Here is a 23,914-nt window from a genome sequence, read left to right on the forward strand (position 1 = left end):
ATGCATATTCTTGACCTCTCACAGGATTTTGTGAAAGTTTCAACCAACGAAACTTAAAGATTTCTTTTGGATCAGGAATGGTTTGTCTAATTATGAATGAATTTAAAGTATATACTTATATTTAGAACATAGGTGTATATACTTCGGTGTATATATTTTGGTGTATATACTTTTAATTTTCTAGTTCTTTTACTCAACCTTTAGGATTCTTTTTCAGGTTTTCTGTATTTTGAAAGCTGATAGAAGTTAGTTTTTAATGTCTGACCACTTAGCTCAATGTTGTTAAACACATGGCAATAAATTACAGTTAAACAACAGTGCATGGACAATTTTAAAACAGAAATGCAATGGTGGATGTAAAAATAAACTGTAGAGTCATGAGAGCACTTACAGATAAATTTACCTGCATATTAACAAAATACTTTCAAAGTTCCTGGTTGACATTACACACATACACTGGCATTATACATTTGATTCATGTAATTTCTTTTTAAAATTAAGTGCTAGGATTCTAGAACAAAAAAAAAAAGATGCAAGCTAAGAGCAATAATAATTGCTTAGAAGGAGAGACATATTTACACAAGGCTGCTTCTGTCTGTGAAATATAAATTTGGCCATAAAAAGCCCTTTGAATTTCCATAAATAAAACATTTGAGGAATTCTGGGATGGCATTACCTTAAACTGCAGCATGTTGTTGTGATGGTATTTCACCTCCAGGCGCAGGGTGCTGATTGGGGCAGTGTAAGCATCGTTAGCCCTGGCCCTGACCCTGGAGTCATCCAAGGTGAGGGTGGCTACAATTCCACTGGAGGAATAATCAACCTTGTCTACAAGGTAAGGATTGCTGGAGCTGTAGTAGCAGGAAGGAATATCTGGATTTGATGTCTCCTGGTGCAAACAGAAAGGAGTTTCAGGTTAGCAAATCAGCTAATCAGGATTTTTTATTAGCTATTAGCATGGAATCCTGTTTTATCAGATCTGTGTCAAATGTAGAATTTGGGGGGGGGGGAAATTAATGGAATCCTTTAATTAATGGAATATAAAGACATAATTAAAAAAATAAATTAATAAAGACATGGAATATAAAGAAATAGTACAGAATAATCTCTGTGCTGACTCAGGTGTAATAAAGCCATCCAGTGAAGGCTGTGCAAATATTTCAGTCAGGAAACTGAATCCTCATGCAATTAAGAAGGATTTAATTTCCCCATCTCTGTGATCTTCAGATCAATCCCTCAACATGGTTTAATCTTGGCTTGTGGGAACTCCTAAACTTCGTCCCTTTTAATCCCATTTCTCTCTGGCCGCCTCCAAGGAGATGTGCCCAAAAACCATTTCATACTCAGGCAGCATCAGAGCAGATCTTTCCACTGGCTTTATTCACACAAATTATCCTTAATATATCCAGTGAAAATTACATCCTACTCATCTGAGATCTCCTGACATTTCCAAATGTCCAAAATTATAAAAAGTCCTTTCAGTAGTGCAACAAAACCAGAGCAGCTCATCAACTGCCTCAGCAGGTGCTGGTGCAGGAGCAGCCAGCACTGAATTTTGGATTTCATTCCTACAGGAAAGGCCCAAAATAGGCATTTTAGATTTAGAAGAACAGAGAATAATTTAGCTGTAGGCACCTTCTGAAGTTCAACCTGCCAGGCCACGTTGCTCCCACATGTTTATTAATAATTAATAATGATACATAAAACCATGTGTTAAAGAACTTCATGTTGGAGATGAAGGTTTGAAAGCAGTTCCTTGATGCAGATATAAACAAGCTTACAAATGAATCAAAATTTTTGTGGAATTCAAGGATTTCCTCTCAAACTGAGATCCAGAGGAATTAATTTGACTTAAAATGTCCCTGAGTGACACAGAGGTGACAAAAAGGGGCTGAGCCTTGCAGGCCATGGTGGCAGAAGGGGCAGCTGAAGATGCTCTTCTGCTTTTTCATAACTCTAATATTATTTCTGTTCATCTTTCAAGAAATACCTAATTTTTCCTCAACTCCTGATACAATGTGGTAGAATTTAAATGGTTGTCAGCTACTGAGGTAAATAAAATCCATCAGTACAGTCCAGCTGAGTCCCATTTTATTTAAACCTGACAAATCTCTCAGACCACTTTTATTCTGTAACAACCACAAAGGAAATCCTTTTAGTCTGGATTTTTTTTGAGTGTGTACAATTAGTTAGGAGGAATAATGACTTACTTCCCAGGAACAGCCAAGTTGTTGACATTTTTCTTTTGTTGCATTAGGGCTGGGATGACAATCAAATCTTTCATTGATATTCATATTTAGAGTCCATTTGATTGTGTAAGATTTTCCCAGTTCAAGCTGAAGTCCTTTTATAACAGCAACCTTATAAATACGAAACAATGAACAGTTATTAAATGTCACATTCCATCCAGCTGTTCTTCAGTCAGAAGTGGTGCTGGTCCTTAAGAATAATATACTTGAAAATTTAAAATTCACAAAACCCCATCCTGTAAGATTTGATACAGTCTCACTTTTACAGACACACACAATGGATATTTTTACAGATAAAATCTGAAGAATTAAGACACTAAAAATATGGAGCTAATCCCACATGTTCCTTGGAAGCAAACAGGAATAAATACATGAAATAAACTGTCTGCTGCACCGTGAGCATAACTTAGATGCACTTTTACGCAGCAGAGTTTAATGCAATTGTACTTTTATTCTGTAATAAAATTCGCATTGTATTTCATTGAAGTAACATTGGCACTGGTTACTGTCCTTTGCAATATATAAAATAAAGTTGATGCAATTTTGAATATGTTTACTTTCCATTTCCCTGTTATTGCTTTACCTTTGTTGCAGGATCGTAGGTGATATCAGCAGTATAATCTTGCACAACATTGTTCTGAGACACAGAAACTGATGCTATTTCCTTGGACAATCCCAGTATCTTGATTTCCTCAAATTTCAGGTTGTTTGGATCAGCATAATTGCTGTGTGTAGCAGTCATTTGTAGAGCATTCTGAAAAATAATACAGAGGTCATATTCTTCTTTCAAAAAATCTGTCAAAAGTCCTCCTGATTTAACTTTTTTTTTCCTATGAAGATTTTCACATTGTAGCATAAATAAACCAATATCTTTTTCCACACATATCAATTATTGCTCTGCTTGTTACTATCACAATAAAGCTTTTCTACCATGTATAAAATAATCCTCAGAGTTGTGTTTCAGCTTTTTTTCCTTGCTTGGGAAGTAAAGAAAGGCTGGGGTGGGTCTGTGGCAGGGCAGATAAACTCCAGACTCGCTGGGTTCCAACATCCAAAGGTTCTCACTTCTCTTGGTGTAAAAATGCCACTTCTTATTCCCTTCCATTAGTTATTTTTAGATTAGGAGTCCAAGCAGAGGAAGTGCACCATGGCTGCCACACGTGTGTGGAACTTCCTTATTGCCCTCCTTGGGAATGCTGAGGGTAATTTTTAACTCAGATGTCGTCGCTGCCAAGTCGTGGCTCAGCTGCTGGTGTTTCAAACTCCAACAGCAGCCTGGGTGCCTCACCTACAAATGACTCTTTAATTAATTATGATTCCAAAAATTGCTAATTCATGCTCCACTCATGCTCCTCTGCGTCTCTCACTTAGTTTATCGTCTTTCATCATGGCAAAGGAATGAATACCTTTAGCCGATATTAATGTTGTTATTATTGTTGTTGTACAAATAACATGTTACCATGCTATTGGCAATCCTTGTTTTGTGATAGTTAATGTTAGATAGAAACACTATCAGGACGCCACCCTGATGGCAATGAACCCTGCAAAGGCACTTTCAGCTTAAAATAACACAATAAAACTTAAAACTGATGTAGTTTCTGAGGGTTAAGGCAAGGTGTGGGTCTCCCTCACTCTTTGGAGACATTCAGCTGTATTTCCACAGTATAAAAATATATATTTTTACAGTGACACCATTTTGAGAATCACAAACACTCCGTGCTTCTCCTTTTTGACTCTGCTTTAAATGCTTCTTGTGCTTTAGAGTTCTCTTGTTCTCTTGCCGCCGAGTTTATTATGTGGAAGGAAATAGGAGTTATTTAGATATTTCTATTAAATAGGAGGAAAAAACACAACAGATTTCATCCCAGTTAAATGGGAGTATTTTGAACATGATTCCTCTTGGCATTGGCACATGTTTTGTTTTCCAGCAAATCTTACAGGAGAATAAAGAGAGAAAAGAACACTCTCAAAAGATACTGGATAAAAATCAGAAATTAAAATCAAATACTTACGTTGGAAACTTTAAACTCATAGTAAATGTAGGCTTTCTTGTCAATTGTATCTAAAAGGTAAAGAAAGAAGTTACAGATGGAGTGCAGAAAACAGTAAAATTAAAGTAGGGCTGTGCCACTGCTAGAGACCAATAAACTTAATTATCAGGTCTGCATTAAAAGCTGCACTAAGCAACTCAAATATTTACTAATGTTTTTTTGAGGAACTGAAAAGTCCCTTTTTCCTTTGGCCAGTCTCCCAGGAGATCTAATTTTTTTCCACAAAAATTCATTGAAAGCAGCTCTTCTAAAATGTAGTGATTTTTAAATTCTACTTTTATTTCTTCTTAGCTTTTCTTAAATATAGAAGTTTTAATCAAAGCTAATCCTTTAACATAACCTAAATAAGGATTCTTCATACAAAAATAATGGTGATGATGATGACAATAATAATTATAAATGCTATGAAACCATAAGAGAGGAAATAATACATGACCAGGAAAAAGAAATACAAAGCGTGGTCAATCTGGCTTCTTCTTCTTCTTCTTTTTTTTTTTTTTTTTTTTTTTTTTTTTCCCCAAATACGAAAAGACAAATCCTGCCATCACAAGCAAATTGCAAATGGTTCCCCTGTAAAACTGCAACCTGTAAGTTTTGGGCAGGCCATAAAATGATGGAATGTTTTATTGCTCTGTTTGGCAGCAGCAGCGAGGGCAGTAATGGCTTTGTTATTTTAGGCCAGAGGAGCACATGGAGCTGTCACCCCCATGCACAGCAGCCACCCAAGGCCTGCTGGATTTATGGCAGCAATAATCAGCTGAATCACTGCTCTATGTCTTAAAAGCAGCCCCAGCTTCCACTAAATTCCAAAAAGCAGAGGCTTGGGAGTTTTCCTGGGAGATACGATTGGTGTAGTCCACAAGAAAAAGGAGTTGTGCAAGTGGAATGTGTGAAGTTTTCCAATACTGGTGTTCAGACACCTCCCTAGATGGGCAGTGGTTTGCCTAAATCCCATGGGAAAATCCCATCCTGTCACCTCCTGACAATCTAAAGATTTCTCCTGAAAACCAGACTTAGAGTAGAGCCTTGTGTCTTTTTTCTTTACTTGTGTCGAATTAAGTCGTGACTTCATTCTTACATTAATAATAGTTACAGTTTTCTGCTTCGAAGTGATGAAAGCCATTTGATTTATGAGCAAGTAGCAGCAGTGTGTTACAACGCCTTCTTTTCAGCAGGAACATTGAAATCTGAGCACATTAGATCTTTGTTAACCATATTTATTTCACTGCTGGTGGCTGCTCACCTGTGGATTCTCCATCATCCCAGAACAAATCCCCAGAAGCTTCATTGTTGATATCCAAGGCAATTATGAGTCCCAATGGATTCTTGCGGCTGTGGGAAGAGAGATTTATGTGTGTAACAAACATCTGAACATTCTTGGTGCATCCTGCATGTTCATGCAAGAGTGAAACACCCAACAGGGTAACAAACCTTGGAGAATTGCCTTAATAAGTTCAATCCTTGGTTTCCTTTCATTTTCATGCAAATTGATTAAAATACCCGGTGAGTTTACAAATCTCTATGCAAATAATTCATCACTAAAGGTGTGGAAGTGAGGTTTGGCTCACAGCCATTCACATTTCAAGGTGAAAATCCTAAATACAGTGGGCCGCTATTATTTGTAACCTAGAAGTCCTCAGCCCTGTTATGAGGGAAAAAAAAAAAAAAAGTTAAAAGTCTTCCATTTGGGATCCTACCTTGCCACTGTGGTGGTGTTTGGTTTCTGAGTAGGGAAAATGTATCCTCCTCTCAGGTGCAGCCCCATTTTGTCTCCTGGGGTTGGTATGTTTTGCCATACTTTCTTCAGTTGCATTGGTTCACCCTTATGGACAGAGATTGAAAAGAGAACAGGAATTCTGCATTACCCACTGCTGGGAGTGTTTTCTTAAGCCCTGAGTTTCATCAAATTGTTCCTTATAAAAAAAAATATCTATGGGCTAATGGGCAGGTAAAATAAAATAATTGCTTATCACTCTGATTTAATGTCATAATCTGAGCCCTTCCTTGAGCCACCAGTTCTTGTGCTTATCCCTCCAGCCTTCATCCCTTGTCTCCCAAGTAACCCCAAAGTCTTTCCTTCAGGTCTCTGTCCCCAAAGCAGGGCTGACAATCCTATTTCATCACATTCCCATTTAGAAAATGGTGTAATATCCCATAATATCCCTGCATTTCCTTACCGTGTCATACTCATACCACTCTGCATCAGGAAAGTACACACGAGTGGACTCCACACCCTAAAGTGAATAAAGAAACAACCTTCAGATTTCAACTTCATCAGATAAACTCAATTTTCCAATAAAGCTGAAGTTCAGTGTGAGAAAATAATTTATATTCCTACACTCTGCTCTTTCCTGGTGTTTAGGATGGAGTCCAGACAGGGGGAAGGGCAACCCAAGCAGATTCCTGCAGAGCTGCTGGGGTGTGACTGAATTGCTGCTCTGCAAAGTGGCAGCTCATTGAAAGCCACCCAAAGCCACAATGCTTCAAACCCAATGAACCAGATCCTATCCACGAGTATCTCTCTATCTTCTTTATTCCCATTTATTTTGGCCCTGGCACCTTCCAGATTCTTGCCTTCCCTTTCTGTCCTTAACAAATGTTTTATGTTCCTCCGTGGCAAATGTGTTGCTGGCAGGAGAAATCATTATCCACAAGATTCTGCCACAGAATAAGCCACAACCTTTTTGTTTTCTTGTGGTACCACAGAGAAGCTGAAATGCAGCAAGACAAGCTGACTCCAAAGGAAACTCAGAGATGATGTGAAGATGAGGTAAAGCAGAATATCAGACCAGATATCCTTGACTCCATAGAAGACTGGCAAACAGGAGTAGGATTTAACTGCAAGATTTTCTGTTTCAGCAGGGGTAAAAATGTGCTGTGGGCTCTCTCACTGGAAGCAGTAAATGAAGGAGAGAGGCTGGTGACTCAGACAGGTCCCAAACCAGCCAAACCTACCGGCTCAAGAACAGGGGAAATCAGCAGCCCAGGGCCCCACAGGAACTGCCTGTCGATGTCCCACGTTATTTCATCCGAGTAGAACCTGAATAAATGTGAAAGAAAGAGCAGAAATCGGTTTTTTGTGATTTATATCAGCAGCAACCCCAAGGTTTTGGGGTACAACCATGGCTAAAGGATGCCATATAAAAATCACCCCCTGATTAGGCCAAAATGGGGTTTCACCAGTTCGGAAGGCACCTATGGATAATCCCAATGTGCATTTTCAGAGGATAAAGGTTTAGAAAGTCCCCTAGCAGTATGAAATGTCTCAGATTTCCCTATTGTTTATAAATTCCCAGACTCACTCGTGGAGCAGTGGCCTCGTGACCGTGTCCCCTTGGGTGTGAGCTTTGTAGAGAAGCGTGTACAGGTAGGGCAGCAAAGTGTAGCGAATGTTCAGGTAATGCTTGGAGCTGTTCACCAGCAAGGAGTTGGGTCCAAACACAGCTGGATCTTGATGCTGGAAACAAAAATCCGCTGTTATTATTGCCAGAAACACTTTGCCAAAGGTGTGAAAAGCTGTTTCAGGGTGGCTGGGGTTCTGTGGGGCAGCTCTGCACTGGGTTCTCCTTTCTGCTGCTGTGACCTGGTGTCCTGTCCCTCTTGGGCTGTTTGCACTGCCCATCCCTCCTTGTCCATCAGGGGCATTCCAGGATTCATCCTGGCACTCAAGTTCGTGCCAAGGAGCTCCCAGGGCTTGGCCTGGTGGTTCACACAGACCTCGGTTTTTCTTGGTGATAGGAGCAACCAAAATTCATAAAGCTGTTGCTAGTATTCTCAATTAATCCTTATGGAGCCCAACCTCTCCCATCTATAATTTCATAAACACAGCTTAAGGTTCTGTTTTCGAGCTTCTCAGTGAGAGTGAGGATTAGAAGTGATATTAAAGGAAATGTGGTTGTGTAACACAAAGCAGCTTTGAACAGAAAGCTCAACTTACTATGACATGTTCACCGTTGTGGTTCCTGGAAAATGGGTAAAATGCTCCCACTTGCATCCATCGTCTGCAAAGTTCTTCTGTGGTGTCTTCACTGAAACCACAAATATCTGCTCCAACCTTTAAAAAAAACAATTAAAAGCATCAGAATGTGTTGGATGTACAGTGCACCTCAAAAGGTACAACATATTTGTAACTTTTCTCTCCCAAATCCAGCTACACTGACCAACAAATTAAACTGACCCCTCACTAACACTGCCTATCATTCTGCTTCTTCCAAATTTTACCTTCTTGTTTGGTAATCATAGGCACAGAATGGGAAAAAAAAGCTTCAAAGCCATTAAAATTTAAATCATAAAAAGGATTCTGGCCATTTCCCTTCTACGTGGATGTCTCTAATTTGAAATTATAAGAAAACCAGGAATTGTTTCACACCCCCCACTAGTGTTTAAAAATTACTAAAATAAGAGGTAGATTGGGATATATAAGATAATAAGTTTGTTACCCACTTTTATGTCACCACAGCCACAAAAATCCAACAGCCTAAATCAAATATTGATAATTGAAATGTTCAAAGGAGATTCCTAAAAAGGGTTAATTTTGAGGTACCAGTGTAAGTGGTTATTTCGAGAGTGCCTGGTTAGATAATCTGTTTTGAAAGGATTGCATGAACTGATGTCCTACATAAGGAATTCCAAAGAGGTTGAACTCCAGCATTCCAGGGATTGCCCATTTCAGCTGGTCCCACGTGGCTGCATTATCCCCCAGCCAGTGTCCCCCGTGCTTTCCTGATCCTGCAAAAGTGGACCTCGAGATGAGGAAGCTTCTCTTTCCTGGGAACAACACCTCAATGGCTCTGGAAAGGAAAGAGGCTGGAATTACACAGAGGAAAAGACAACTCGGACACTGACAATTCTGAACAAAGCAGACTTACACTTATTTGTACTCATAATTCACCCCAAGGATGCGGACGCCTTTGCGGGTGTGTTTTAGCAAAGCTCAAGATATTAATTTGAAATAATCTCTTTACACAGCTCTGGCAGCCACTTTGTGGCTTTTCCTACCAGCTCCAGGATGTGGATTTTGCCTTGGCTAAATTAGCTCAAATACAACACAGCATTTTCCAGGAATCTCATTCCTTTAGCAGTCAGCTCTCATGGTGCTTTGGAAAATACAAGTCATGGACTGTTCTGAAACCTTTCTGCAGGATTTTAGGATGCATTCCTTACTTCCTAGTGGATAGGGTCATGGAATATCCATAAAGATTGTGGACATCATATTGCTTGCCCCAGCTCTGCACTGCATCCAGGCAAAGTGTCTTGGAGTACATGACTCTGTCGAGGATCCCTTGAAGGAAGGAATACAAACAGCACAGGTAAGGTACATTTTATTATTAATATTTCCAATCTTTAATACACATTTATTACATTCGAGCCTGTTTTTGCTCATTATTCTTTACTCAGGCAGTTTGATTACTCCAAAACCAAAATGCTCCTCTTGGCTGTTGGTTTGGTTCATGTTTGCTCTGTGATATTTCCACTCCTGAGCTTTGCACCCATCCAGGGAACTGAGAACTGTGCTCTGAATTCCTGAATCACCATCTGACAGCACACTGGCAAAGGTTACTTAAATCTACTATTACTACAAACTATGAACTCCATTTTAGTCTGCAAATATCTGAAAAACTACTGACAGTGCAAGAGGATCATTGCATTATCAGACACAATTAAGGCAATGACAATATCCAGTATTTATTTGATGAGATAACAGAGGCAGTTCTATAAACTACACCTGAAGTATACAATACAAACACAGAAATATTTTCTGTCAATAGGAATGTCCAAACCCCAACCATAAGAACTACACTAAAGTAATGTTGTATCCTTGAAGGCAATTAACATTTTATTTGATATTTTATTACTCTGATTAAAGTAGCTGGACTTACTGGGAGTGTAAGGAGGGTAGTTTAACTCATTGTCTGCACAACCTTTTTTTGAGCCTTGAACAAAGTTGCACACTTCATTCATGTCCTGGAAAGGAAAGATGCAGGATGTAATAAAGTTGTCTTAAGTTCATTTCCCTAAAAGAAGTCTTCCAATCTATTCTGTCATCCTTTAAGGAATCATTAGTAGCTATTCTTCAACATCTCCTTTCTGATTGCAAAAATACCTTTTAATCCAATAGAAATTCAATGTAATAAACATCTGCTATCACCCATATTTTAAAAATAAAATAAAAATCCTGAGTTACTCACAATCCATATTCCATCATAGGGCACCATGTCATAGAACAGTTTGCACTCGTTCGCCCACCAGTTCGTGGCCTCGAGGCTGGTGTAGTCTGGGAACACAGTTTCCCCTGGCCACACCTGGAATATCCAAAGGAAAATAATTAATGAAACTTTGAATGAGGTTAAAAAACTGTCAGGATCACAGACCTGCTCAGGCTGGATGGGGTTGAAGAACACAAAGAGTATGAATTTCTTAACTTTGAATTTTTCAATTGCTTTTCTGTGAGTGAACAATACACAGCTGAGAAACTTCTCAATGGAAGTTAAGTTTATAAATTAAAAGGATAATGTGAGTTCTGGCTACCCAGTTGCTACTGGAAATAAATAGGAGCTGGTTGATGAAATGTCCCTTGAGCCTTCAAACTACCCTTTAATGTAAAAAAATGTAGTGTTAATGTGAAAAAAAAGGTTAATGTGAGCAAGTGTAATTTTAATTGTTATTTTAGTTCTATTTTTTCTTTAAAAAATTTAAATTTAAAAAAAATTAATTTTTATGTAGAATCAATGAAAAATACCTTTTTATTGTAAGCAATTGAAAAAAAAAGCTAAGAAAGGCTGAGAATTATCATAGTCTACAAGAGACCTTACAAACTTTGCTCTCACTGACAGATAAGCCCCCTGAGCTAAATTAAATAACAACATTGACAACAGATCAAATTCAAATGTGTAAAACCACAATTACCTCCCCAACCAGTGCTGTTCCATCTGACTCATTAACCCAGACATTTCTGTCTGTTCCCCTGACATAGCTTCCATAGGGACTTCCATCAGCCATTTTTTGGGTGCTAATAGCAGGATCCTAAAGAAATTAGAAAACAACAAAGAAAAGAAAAAAATCAGGATATTCCATCCATTATTACTGGCTGTAAATGAAAAATCACATAGAATAAGTAAAGAATAACAATAATGAATAACTGCAATGAAAGTGTTCACAAGGGAAAAAAGGAGTAATTAAGTGCTTACCAATATGATGATATATTTTTGTCCATGCTCATGCAAATAAGCTGCAAATTTAGGGAGGTCTTTGAATTTCACTTTGTCATAAGTAAAATCTTTCCTGTTCTCCATATAATCAATATCAATGACTTGGATATCCTGAAAGAGAAGGGAGTTCAGCTTTTCCATGAGAAGCGATAGGTAATGATTTTTATTATTTTTCTTCCTAAATATTAGCTGAATATTAGGGTATTTTTATTCTATTGAAGACATCAGGTTCATGGCCCCAGAAGACTAATTATAAAAGTTAATTGCACTTTGCCTTTGACTGTCAATTAAGAGTAATATATGGTTCCATAACTGTCCACAGGACAATAAAAAAAATGTTGCAAGAGAAGAAAAATGGACAGAGTTGGAAAGGATAAAAGAAAAAATATTACAAGAAAGTGTTTGAATAAATGTAACTGCAGTTAGATGGGACATTCCTAGACGGGATGAGACAATTCAATGTTCCACCCCTCATCCAATGTTCTGATAATGGATCTAACGCCAAAATGCACAAAAAACCTTTGACACCACATATTTCCTAACCCAAGCTGATGGAAAACGAGCCAGTTGTGGGATCTCGGAGTGCTCCCCAGCCCTGTACTCACGTGGGGCAGTCCAACAGCTCTGTTCCTCTCCACCACCTCCTTCACCTCATCCAGGGAGGCGTATCCATAGCGGCACAGCTGGAATCCCAGGTTCCAGTAGGCAGGCAGTGCTGGCAGTCCCACAAGCTGTGAGGGGAAAACAAAAACCCCACGTGCTGCTGGACACCCTGTGTCACCTCATCCCCTGTCCCTGCATCCACTGGTGCCTCAGGATTTGAGCTTTTCTATTTCCATGTATCTGTAGCCCTGCAGCTCTTGAGTGTGTAACTCTGAACTCCACACCCAGTGCCAGCTGCTGCTTCCCCATTCTGGGCAGACACAACAATTCCTCTCCAGGCCTGGCACTCAAGGACACCTCACTGCCTCAGGGCCAGAGATGGAAACAAAAGTGAGCTGGGGGAGCAAACTGGGGGTCAGTGACTGCATTAGCTGAAGCTGGGATTGGAGGATGAACCCCCAAAATGCAAATGGCCCAAATTTATCCAAGAGTGAAACCCGTGAGCCGTGGTGCGTTTTGGGTGCAGCCCTGGGGGGCTTGGTCTGCCCTGGATGTGCCTGAAGGGCCTGCAATAAACAGAACTGCTTTTTATTCCCTGCACTCTGCCTGCCCTCTGGTTTTAGGTAGTCCTGAAAAGGCCACACCTTTTCTCAAATTACCACATTTCTCAAATCTACTCCAATAGGACACACTAAATGGCAGCCTACTCCTAAATACAATATTCTTTCCCTATGATTTATTTATTTAAATAAATACTTGTATTTTGGGGCAATGCCAATTAAGGTGTCACTGGAACTGAGGAAGATCTTGAGAAGTGCAAAAGACACTCAGTGATATCTTGTGATCATAAGATCCACATTTCCTGTAAACACACTCTCTATCCCATAATATTGCCATATTTTCCTCATGACAAGAGCAAGGAAACACAAATTATTCTAGAGACCATCTCCAGCTCCAATGGCCACGGTGTAAATTACAGATTTATGAATTTTGGAGCTCCTGGGCCTGGAAAATGGTCTCCTCTCCAGCGCCCAGAGAAAAAGAATATGATAAAATAAATTCCAAGCACTCTGAAAAAATCTGTCCAATGCATAATCCCTGTAGGTAAAGGTACCTGCAGGTACTCCTGGACTACTTGCTCTGGAGTGTTCCCCAGGAAGATGTAGAAATCCAGGATGCCTCCAATGGTTCTGTAGGTCACTGCTGGAGCAGGCTGTACCACAAACTCTGCCAGACAAGAGGCCACAAAAACAGTTCTGAAGCACAGGAAATTCTAAAGTAACTTTTCTAATTGATGGTTAGAAAATTTACTGAAGTAAAAACCACAAAATGCCTAAAGAACCCTAAATCAGTAATTGAACTTGCAAAGCAGGGGAAATCAGTCAAATCTTGATGTGTCCCTATTTCCATTCCTTTGCATCCTACAGAGAAGAGCATCAGAAAAAATCCTATGGTTTAACCTTTTATCTCTGAATTTTCAGTACAACTTTCCAGCCCAAAGATGTGCAGAGCTCAGTAAACATAAATATAAATACACTTATCTGAAGGGATTAAAGGACGTTCCCTCCAAATTTAGTCTCTTATTCCAGAGCAGACCTGTACAGCCTTTGGATGAGTTCCTGAACCTCAGAATTCCATCAAATCCCTCCAGTTAACTGGGAGCTACTCACTGCTGGTGTTTGAAATGTTATTAGACACCAGGTAATGACTGCTCTTAGATATTGGGGGTGTTTTTAAGAAGGGACACTTACATCAGCTGAGTTTTATTGCAATAATTTCAAAAGAAATTCAACTTTCTCAGAGCCCCAGAGAAAGGTTTCTTACCCATGGCATTGCTGTTCATCAGGAAAACACCAAAGGATGCTCCAGTGTTGTCTTCCAAACACAGGAAGAAAGTATGGGTTCCATACAAGTTATCCATTGCCTAAAATAATAAAGGGAACAGGCAAGCTGATTAACATATAATAACAGGATCTGCTCTGGAATATTTCAAAACATATCACAGGTAGGACTCAAAACATCTCAAAATGGAGCAAACAGCAGAAATTTGAGTCCTGACACTTCCCCGTTTTATATGTTCTGTTTTTCCTGGTGTTATTCTCCTTCATTTTCCATTAAAACAAGAATTTACCCAATAAATAGATAACATATCTGATGGATCTGCAGGAAAGCTGGCAGATATTGCAGCTCTGTTTCTGGGGAATAAATGTGCTCAACAAGAACTTGAGAGGTTCTTCCATCCCCTTTCACCACAGATTAGGTTTTACATCTAATCTATATTTCTATTCATCCTACAATGCAATAATTTTGATGCCTAATCTATGGAAATAGGAGAGTGCCTTGCTGCTTTTTAATTTCCTTTCTAATTATTTTTTTATTTCTGCTGTTATTATTAGCAACGTTACCCCTGAGAGATGCTAACAGTTGTTGCAATAGTTGCGCTTTTTCTCCTGAAAAAGCAAATTCAGTTCAAATGAACAAGAAACAGAACCTGAGCAATTTGAAATCAGCCTAATTTGGTGCTGCTCAGTGTTATTTTTGCTTAATGAGTCTACACTCAGTGGAGCCATTCAGTTAAGAACTATCTTCAATCCAGAGCAAAGAGTGAGGAGGAATCTCAAGGCAATGGGTACAAATTCCAGATTATTAATTAACTACATGCAGACATCTCACCCTCAGGTTTCAGTCATTTATCTCCTCTTGCAGGAGAACAAAAGTTCTCTTGAAGCAGGGAGTTGCTTTATGAAGCTGAGGTAATGGTGAAAATAATCTCACAATTATCAAAAAATGGGTGTCTTTTGCTTCATAAAGGGACAGCCAGAAAACTCTAGCAACAAATAACAGCTGACAGACATATTTTATCTTGGAAAGAAAACAGTTGCTAAGGAGAATTTTTCCATAATTTGAGTTCCAAGGATGTTGCTGAAGCAGCCTGGACCATCTGAACTGAACCCTGCCCTCAGCAAAACCTAGTGTTATTTATTCATATGTTATTTATTCTGATTATCAGTAGAAGCTGGAGACTCATCTATTAAGGTTTATCCACTGTTTTTCCACTGCACACCAACACAAAAATCAGGGAAAACCCATCAGTACCACGGAGCTTTTAGCAACAACACGCAGTGCCTGAAAAATCTCCAGGGGAAACTCAGTGGATTCACGAATTGAATTTGGGAGGTTTGGGTGACAGAACTGCGAAGATTGAGGGGAAACCACCCCAGACTCACTGCAGAGGGGCCAGTGTCCCTGCTGAAGAGAGGCCAGGTTTTCCAGTTGACATCGTGCCTGTACTGCTTGTGCACGTGCTCGCCCACGCCGTAGATGTTGCTGCTGGGCAGTTTGATGGAGAGCTGCAGGAACTGCTCAGCGTACTGCAGGGGCCCAATGGTGGTGTCAAACCTGGTGGAAAAGGGCAAAATAAATGAGGAAAAAGGGAAGAGTTTTACCGAGAGTTGTTGCAAGGACTGTTTCTGCTCATTCAGCTGAGCTGGGTGGCAGAGTCATGTCCCCACCCAGATCTTTCAGGTGTTCTTCCAGATGCTGTTGGAATCAGAACTCTCTTTTGGGGTCTCAAGTGGAACAAAAGATGGTGTAAGATCACAGACTTTACCAGAATAATCAGGATTTTGGTAATAAACTGTCATGACATATTGTCCTTCTATAAAAAGGCCTCCCTTTTGTTGGGCTGTTTAAGAGCTGGGAAAATCAGTGCAAACCTTGTGCAAAGAAATTTATCAAGGATTTATCTCTGCCCTTATCCCATGGTAGCAACAGCTTCCTTTGAGATCCTCAAACTCAGAGTCCAACACCAGTGTCATTTTTTCTCTAGAGACCCAAATGCAAATACTTTAATGAAAATAACAAAGGCCTAAGGAAAATTTTCCAGAGACAGTATTCCAGAGAATTGTTTCACTGTGGTCCCTCAGGTGTCTCATCCCCCTCCCTGTACCTGTTTAATCAGTCAGGCACTGCTGACTGCCAACTCCATCTTCTGTGCCCTCTGTAATTGCAAATCAATCATTACAGAGGATTCCAAGCAAGAAAACAATACTAATAAGAGCAAAAAGCAACCCTCAATTAATGAAACTCAAAGCCTTGCTAATCCAAGTGGCCCAGCCCTGTGCCAGGTAATCATTGCTGGCTGATTTAATAAGCACCTTCAACTTGGCTCTTCCCTGCTCTGAGGGCACTTGGACACCTGTGGGTTGGTGGGTTTGGCTTCATTTATTTCTTTTTAGAACATAAATGGGATGAGACAATCCAATGTTCAAGTTCATTAAATATTTTAGACACGGCCTTACACAACCAGCTGTCCTTGGACATCACAGGTGTAAAGGGCAGCGTGATTTTGGTGGTGATACAAAGGGCAGCCTGATTTTGGTGATTCAGGGCCTCAGCACAAGTGTAGTAAAGAAGATAAAAGGTAAAGGAAGGTAAAAAAAAAAAAAAAGGTGAAAAGGTAAAGAAGATAAAAGGTAATCAGGAATTTTCCCACATGGCTTGAGGTGCTGGCAGAGTCCCTCAGGTAATAAAAATTCCCCATATTGAGATTTCCCCGGCACTGGGGGAACGTGATCTGAGAGCCACACCTGAAACCCTTCAGACGAGCTTCCCACCTCAGACTTTGTTCCCAAAGTCATGCCAAGAGTCCTTGAGGGACTTCCACCAGTCAAGAACAGAGAAGTAGAGCCTATGCCCAAGAGAACACCTCATAGGTGACATCTGGTGTGGCACCACCAGCTCTCAGGGATCCCTGGTGACATCTGTGCCACCAAGGAAGGCCCACCAGGACTCACAGCACTTTGCCATTGCTGGCTCTGGTCACCACGAGGCCGAAGGGGTTCTGCTTCAGCTCCACCTTGTAGTTGGGGTTGGAAGCCATGGATCCCTCGAAGGGCTTCACGTGCTCATGGGGGACCTCAAACCTTCGAGTGTTAGGGTCAGTGATCTGCACATATTGACACAATACAAGCGTTGGGCCTTTACAAAATTAATCCTCAATACAGATATTTTCCAGCACTACCCACAGTTCTGACTCAGGGTATTTCCACCCTTATCCCAGTCTTCTCCTCTGCTTTAATTGTTATTCACTTCCAAGTTTAATTACTCATTTTCAGCCATTTTCTTCAGAATATCTGACTCTCAGGAACCCACCACAGGACAAAGTCTCCCACAGAAGGTTCACAATCCCACAAGCCACTGGTACCCCACATCCATAGCACAGACTCTTGAGCTCTCCATGGAAAACACAAACCATTGGAAAAGCTAATATTGTCTGTCAAAATGATTGAGTGATGTGATTGGGCCACAAACAAGAAATAAGTAAATACATTTATCCCTCCCAAATCTTCCTGTGATGAGGACAAATGGTAGATAATAGAAAAGCTGAGCTTTCCAGAAGTCTCAGTGATTTTTCATGCAGAATTCCCACTGTGCCAAGTGCCTGTGGCATTGCAACAGCAGGGAGAACTTCAGTGGGAATCGTGAGAGTGCTCCAGAGGCATCAGTCCTGCACTCCCTGCACAGCAGCCCTTGGAGCAGAGGAGGACAAAGCCTGACCTTGAATCGGAAGCGGTTGTTCGTCTGATACTCCGCCGTGAGCAGCACGGTCTGGATGTCATTCCCGAAGAGGGAAGGGGATGGCAGCCTGTCCAGCGTGGCCTCAAACCCTTGGGAGACAAGCATGGGGTGTTGTGTGGGATGGGACAGCACGAGGGGGAGCTGGGGGCCCAGCCCGGAGCTCACCTGCCCTGGTGGATCTCTGGGAGCCCCGCACTTGGTAGCCGTGCTTGCGGGAGAAGAAGCACCAGGGAACATTGGCGTCGCTCTGGGGGCTCCAGCAGCAGCCACGGAGGGAGCAGGTGCTCTGAGCAAGGACAGGAGGGGCACAAATCAGCTGGGGTTGCACAAACAAACCCACACCAAACCACTTAAAGTGCACATTTCACCCCAAACACCAGGAACCTTAATGATTTCTGCACTCGGGTCAGAGCCTCCTTTGAAAAAGCCCATGGAGTGAACTCAGTGGTGGCACAGAAAGCACTAAATAGGGTTTTTTATGGAATCAGAGTAAGCAAAACCCCGTGGAGTGAACTCAGTGGTGGCACAGAAAGCACTAAATAGGGTTTTTTATGGAATCAGAGTAAGCAAAACCCCGTGGAGTGAACTCAGTGGTGGCACAGAAAGCACTAAATAGGGTTTTTTATGGAATCAGAGTAAACTGATGTATTGGAGATGTATTCTTTCTTAAGACCACAAGATGCACAGGTAAAATAAATATTTTAAAAGAGTTATTGGAACATTTGAGCTGTGACAGATATAGCAGAGCCACCAAAAGCCACGCACTGTAGAGGGGGTGAAATTTATCACGGGATTAACATCTAATAAACATCCATATCGGCATAATTGAACATTGTGTATAATATCCACATTTTAATGTAATTTTCCAGTATTAGAAATAGCCAGACTGCTTCTGCATAACCTCAAATTAAGATAAATATATATTTTTTAAAAAAAAACCCTATTTTTTCAAGCCTCTGTCTCTCTCAGTGTAGTGGCACCATGCTTTACACACACATTCACTAGAAAGCTGAAATTCCTTTCCGTTGTTGTTAGAAATTAACCTGTTCACGTACTCTGTGTGTGAGGTTTATGTTTGGAGATAAGACTGGGACAATGAATCACAAAAGTTTCCACCCATTTTCTCTCCTTAAACCCCCATTCATTACTTAGGGCAAAGGACAGTGGCAAAACAACTCTCACTGAGGGCAAAGGGTGATTCCATCAGTGATCTCAGGTACCCAGTTCCAAAAGGGACACCCTCCAAAGCTCACTTTCACCTCTCCACTAGCAGAAGCTCTTTCTGCCTTCATCTGATCATGCTCAAATGCTTTTGGTACTTGTAATAATTATTCAAAATATTCTGCAGCTCGAAATAAGTGGACATGACACCAAACCTTCATTGTTGCTGTCCTTGTTTTGGGGTTGGATAGTCCAAACTGGTCAGTGCAGGTCAAATTATTTTAAGAGGCTCTGGGCAGATAAAAGATAAGGCAGCTGCAGCCCAGCAATCAGGCAGATGCTGAAGGAAGCACTGAGGGAGCTCACAAAGCCACTGGCTTGGGAAGTCTCAGGGAATTTATTTGATAGTGGTTTTACAGAGCACAGAAGCCACTCAAAACCACCCAAAACAAACCCCAGATTCACCAAACAGGTAAATGTTTTTCCTCTCTCTCTTAGATTCATCCCATCAGAAAACATTTGCTGTCGTTTCCATCGGGTTCCAGGCCAAAAATAAGGGCTGAAGGAGAGCTGCAGGGACTCATTTCCCCCCTTTGGTACACACAGCACTTTGTAAGGCTGTGAAAAACCCAGGCTCACTTCCCACCTCCCCAGATGCCACCTGAGAACTCCCCATTTCCCATTTATAAACCATGGCAGGGGAAAGGAAAGGAAGCACCGAGTCCTCCAGGAGTGCAGAGATCTCAGCTTTATCTCCTTACTTCATTTCCCTCACATACAGGGGAATATCCTAAATGTAAGAACAGCTTTACTACTTCCATCCTCTCCTCCCTTCTCAGACCAGTGACCATCCCATAAAAAGCAGAATAAACTGGTTTTCCTAGAATCTGGCAGCTCAAGCATCCACATTCCCAGCTTCCCAATCATCTTTTTCTTTTCCCCAGCTATTTCTCCTGAATACTCCTCAACTATTTTCAGCAGTTTCTTCACAGTCCAGTGATATTTTTCCAGCTGGATCTTATCCTGGCAGATTTCCATTTTTGTGGCATATTGAGCTTTCTGCACAAGGAAGTAAACACAGGAGCAGAGGGTTGGCTGTGCTTGGCACAGGGGAAGGAGCAGAGTTCACCAGAGACACTGGGGAGCCTGTTGTAAAAGCAATCATCTGCTATAAATAAAGATGTGATCCCAGGCTGGGGGCTGTAAAAGCAGCACAATAGATACCAGCACCTAAAGCTTAATTAGGAATAAGCCTTTGGAACCTGTGCACACTGGGGTGCAGCATGGACTGAGCACAAGGGCTCCAAAAAGAGCCTGGCCACGTGCTGAACTAAGATGTGCTGCTCTGTGCATCCACACAGGCCTCCAGCAGCAGGGCATTTTGGGAAGAAAAGCACAGAAACCAAGCCCAAAGCAACAATTCCCCCTTCCCTGAGCTTTCAGAGGTGTCAGCCTGGCCTACACAAGCTCTGCTCAGTGGAATTCTTGTTTTACTGCTGTGTTCTGCTTGTCTGATCAGACCTCCAGGCAATTTTCCACAGCAGTGAATAGATCCTAAATATCTTCCTTAATCCAGCATCTCTATCTTCACCAACCACATGATCAAATAAAAAAATCTATTTATTTTCTTTCTTTCTCTTTTATGCATTTCTTCCTTTCTTCCTCTTCCGCCTTCCTTTCTTCCCTCATTTATCTTTTCTTCCTTTCTTCCTTCCCTCATTTGTATTTTCTTTCTGCCTTCCTCTTCTTTTCATTCTTCCGTTTCATTTTCTTTCTTCTATTTACTTCTCATTTCTGCAATCCTACTCATTTTCTGTCTCCTTCCCAGACAAGGAGCTCAAGGCAGACCCTAACCCTTCTAGATCAGCTTAGCCAAACCATTTTTCCCAGCTGCTGTTTATTCTGGAAACCACAAACACAAACCACTGTGGAGCAGTGATGCAGGACCTGCAGTTTTACAGATTCCTGCATTAGTGCAGCCTGACACAACCAAATCACTTCCAGGGCAAAATGAGCACAGGGGTGAATGGAATCACTGGGATGAGATTCTGGCTTTCCCCATGGAGTAAAGGTGATATTTATCTCTAAGCCTGTCAAATCTGCTGCCTGCTCTTCACTAATATTCAGAAATAATTTATTTTACCTCTAATTCCAGATCAGGCACCCGCAGCATTGCAATCTGCATCTACTTTTCGGCTGGGAGCCATGATTTGATTGTTTTTAATTCTCTCCTACCACCAGCCTTGCAGCTGCAACCAGAGCAGCACTGCTCCCCTCCCTGCTTGAGGAGCGCAGCCCTACACGTGGGGTGACTGGTTCAGAGGCAGTAATTACAGATTTAAATGATCTGCATGGCTTCTCCTGCAGTGCTCTGCCTGTTCCTGGGGCAGGGAAGGAACCTGGAGAGGCGAGGAACAGGCTGTGATTTGAACCTTTCCTAACCCATCCCCTGCAGGACTTTATTGAGCTACAAATCATAACAAAACCCATGGCAGGAGAGGCTTTAACAACAACCAGCTCTGGAATTAGGTGGGAATTTCCTCCGAGGTTCAGACAGCTGGGTAACAATTTTTATACCTCTGTGAATGACAGAATTAACACACATCACACTGGGTTTTGTTTTTTTCCTCCTAAGTTGCCCCTCCCCAGATCAAAGATAGATACCAGACATCCACAAGAAAACAAGAAAATCCATAATAAGGATGAAAAATAATAATTATACTAATAATAGTCTTTCAAGAGTAACTATTACAGAAAGGTTCTCAGTGTGAAAGCACTGAAAAATAAAGGGCATCATAAAATTATGGAAGGGTTTGTGTTGGAAGAGACCTCAAATCTCCTCTCACTCCAATTCCTTCCATGGGCAGGGAAACTTCCACCATCCCAGGCTGCTCCAAGCCTCATCCAGCCTGAGATGATTCTTTTCACTGGGAATTTTAACTCCAAGATTCTTAAGCCAAAAGATCTTTTCCATGCTCTGCTCTCTCAGACACCCCAACCAGACTGGGATCCAAAGTGGGTCTGAAAGGAAACTCTGACCACACCTTGAACATTGTAAAGTGGCACATCTCAGCAAAGGCCAGCATTTCTGAATTATTATAAATGCCACTTTTTGACCATCACACCAAATGAAACCGGTCAGAAAAAGCTGTTAAAAACCAAGGGTGACTCTTAACTGCTTGATGTCTGACCAATACTTTTCCACCTCTCCTCAAACCAGAGAAATCCGACCTCCTGTCAGTGGGGCTGAAATGGCTGTGAGGAGTGGAGCTCCCCTGCAAACACTGGGAAAATCACACATTTAAACAGGTTAAGGGAACACCTGCTCTGGTAGAGACAAATGACATTTTTATAAACAAGCAGGATGTTTTATGGGATGAAATCTCTTTTTCTAGTGTTTTCCAGAATGTTACCAGACCTGTGTTGCTAGTTGATCTGGGATGCAGTCAATTCTCTCTGCTACTGGTGTATTCTGACATTGTGGGTAAAAGTCTGTCAGGGAAATAAAGCAATGGGTTAATACCAGGATCTCTAAACTGCAGGAATAACTCGATTCCCTCTGAACTCAGCATTCCTGCTGCCTGCTTCCCTAACAACAACAGAGATCCAAATCACTAACAACCATTGTTTCTGTGATTCATTTTTACCTTTGGAAAATGGCACACAATTATTTCAGATATGAAAACATCACTGTAAATTTTTGAGCATATAGGTAATTTTGATAATTTTATTTCATTAGTCCACTTTTCAGTGACTCTTGTCAATGTGTTCTGCTTCATTGAAAATATGTGCAAAACTAAAAATTGGAAGAAGTTTTCTCTTCTTAAACTGGGTTTTCATTGTTCTCCTTCCCCTGAGCCAGAGTTTTCCACAGGAGCTGGAATTGGAGCATCAGGGAAAAGTACCACCATTAAAATGCTCCTTTAGATTTCAGGTTTGTGGGGCTGAATTAAAGGTGGGCAGCTTTAGCTGATGAAAGGGAGCACTGAAGGTTACTTTATGTATTTGAGAACTGTTTATGGCTGGAACAAGGGCTGTGAAGTGCAGGGATGTGCCTTGGGATGAGATGGACACACACCCCCAGATTTGCCTCTTTGCATCAGCTGCATTTGTGCTTTTTTTCTCAAGAAAACTCCTACTCATGACAGAAATAGGAAGAAAAAAATTAAGATATTAGTCTGGATGGGCAGTTCTACTAAAACACCCAGGTGTTTGCCTTATTGTATAAGCAATAATTTTTATTTTTCTGCCATTTTCACCCCCAAGCTTTTTTGCTCCAGTCCCTGTGTGTGAACAGAATTACACAAAATGGGACTGGAAGTGAAGCAGGTGCTCTGCATCGCATCCCTGGAACACAAGGGTTTCCTGATTCATCAGTGCATCAGCAAGAAACACTGGGGGATTTTAGGATCATAATAATGCTCCACACGATGTGGCTGCTCCCACCTAGGGACCGGGCAGATTTTTTTCGTAGTTATCTTTTTTTTAATACTCCAAAAATTGAAATTATCTGAGCTCTATGTTCCTAAAGAAAGTCCAGTCAGTGGAGGGAGAGATAAAAGGTTTTTCACGCCAAAAAACCTCGACTCACAGCATTTATTGCATTCATAACTTCGATAGTATCACCCGCAGGAAGGACTGCCCATGATTCACCCCCGGGTAGCGATAAGAGCATTTGGATGCTGATAAGAGCAGGAGCCCTGAGGCACATGCCACTCGGGTTCCTGCTCCTGCACAGCCCTGGGAAGCTCTCACCTGGAGATTTGACTCCGGGTTGCCCCGTGGCCAGCAGCCCAATGAGGACACAGGCGATGACAGTGACCAGGGTGAAGAGGGCAATCAGGGTGAGCTCCAGCCCACTGAACTTCCTGCCCATCTAGAAACCCAGAGAAACTCCATCAGCCAAAGTGAAACACAAGGAACAGCTGTAAATTACATTTCCAGTTTGTAAACGTTGCTAATTTAATGAATTGTTCTGGTTTTAAGCCACATCACCTAATCCTGAGGCTTAAATAAAACTCTCCTTAAAGACTAAGTGCAAATTATTTCAGGATAATTCACC

The 23,914-nt window shown here is 41.2% G+C and overlaps 1 protein-coding gene across 1 annotated transcript in view; it reads right to left on the reverse strand.

Annotated features, from left to right (window-relative positions):
* Positions 1–23,728, reverse strand: part of SI (sucrase-isomaltase) — a 40,610-nt gene extending 16,882 nt beyond the window's left edge. Inside the window, exons 1-25 of the mRNA XM_041405813.1 lie at positions 23,608–23,728; positions 22,271–22,344; positions 17,857–17,977; positions 17,671–17,780; positions 16,908–17,059; positions 15,339–15,510; positions 13,936–14,035; positions 13,226–13,338; positions 12,114–12,239; positions 11,488–11,619; positions 11,207–11,323; positions 10,489–10,602; positions 10,180–10,264; positions 9,464–9,581; positions 8,919–9,090; positions 8,238–8,354; positions 7,603–7,757; positions 7,256–7,340; positions 6,478–6,534; positions 5,998–6,122; positions 5,544–5,632; positions 4,262–4,311; positions 2,833–3,003; positions 2,211–2,360; positions 677–889 (exon numbers count right to left, since the gene is read on the reverse strand). Of these exons, the coding sequence (XP_041261747.1) occupies positions 677–889; positions 2,211–2,360; positions 2,833–3,003; positions 4,262–4,311; positions 5,544–5,632; positions 5,998–6,122; positions 6,478–6,534; positions 7,256–7,340; positions 7,603–7,757; positions 8,238–8,354; positions 8,919–9,090; positions 9,464–9,581; positions 10,180–10,264; positions 10,489–10,602; positions 11,207–11,323; positions 11,488–11,619; positions 12,114–12,239; positions 13,226–13,338; positions 13,936–14,035; positions 15,339–15,510; positions 16,908–17,059; positions 17,671–17,780; positions 17,857–17,977; positions 22,271–22,344; positions 23,608–23,728 (3,039 nt within the window). The remainder of the gene's footprint in view (positions 1–676; positions 890–2,210; positions 2,361–2,832; positions 3,004–4,261; positions 4,312–5,543; positions 5,633–5,997; positions 6,123–6,477; positions 6,535–7,255; positions 7,341–7,602; positions 7,758–8,237; positions 8,355–8,918; positions 9,091–9,463; positions 9,582–10,179; positions 10,265–10,488; positions 10,603–11,206; positions 11,324–11,487; positions 11,620–12,113; positions 12,240–13,225; positions 13,339–13,935; positions 14,036–15,338; positions 15,511–16,907; positions 17,060–17,670; positions 17,781–17,856; positions 17,978–22,270; positions 22,345–23,607) is intronic.
* Between the last annotated feature and the right edge of the window lie 186 nt (positions 23,729–23,914).

The sequence above is a fragment of the Onychostruthus taczanowskii genome, unplaced genomic scaffold (genome assembly GCF_017590055.1).
Source record: "Onychostruthus taczanowskii isolate IOZ18803 unplaced genomic scaffold, ASM1759005v1 scaffold24, whole genome shotgun sequence".
Taxonomy (NCBI): Eukaryota; Metazoa; Chordata; class Aves; order Passeriformes; family Passeridae; genus Onychostruthus; species Onychostruthus taczanowskii.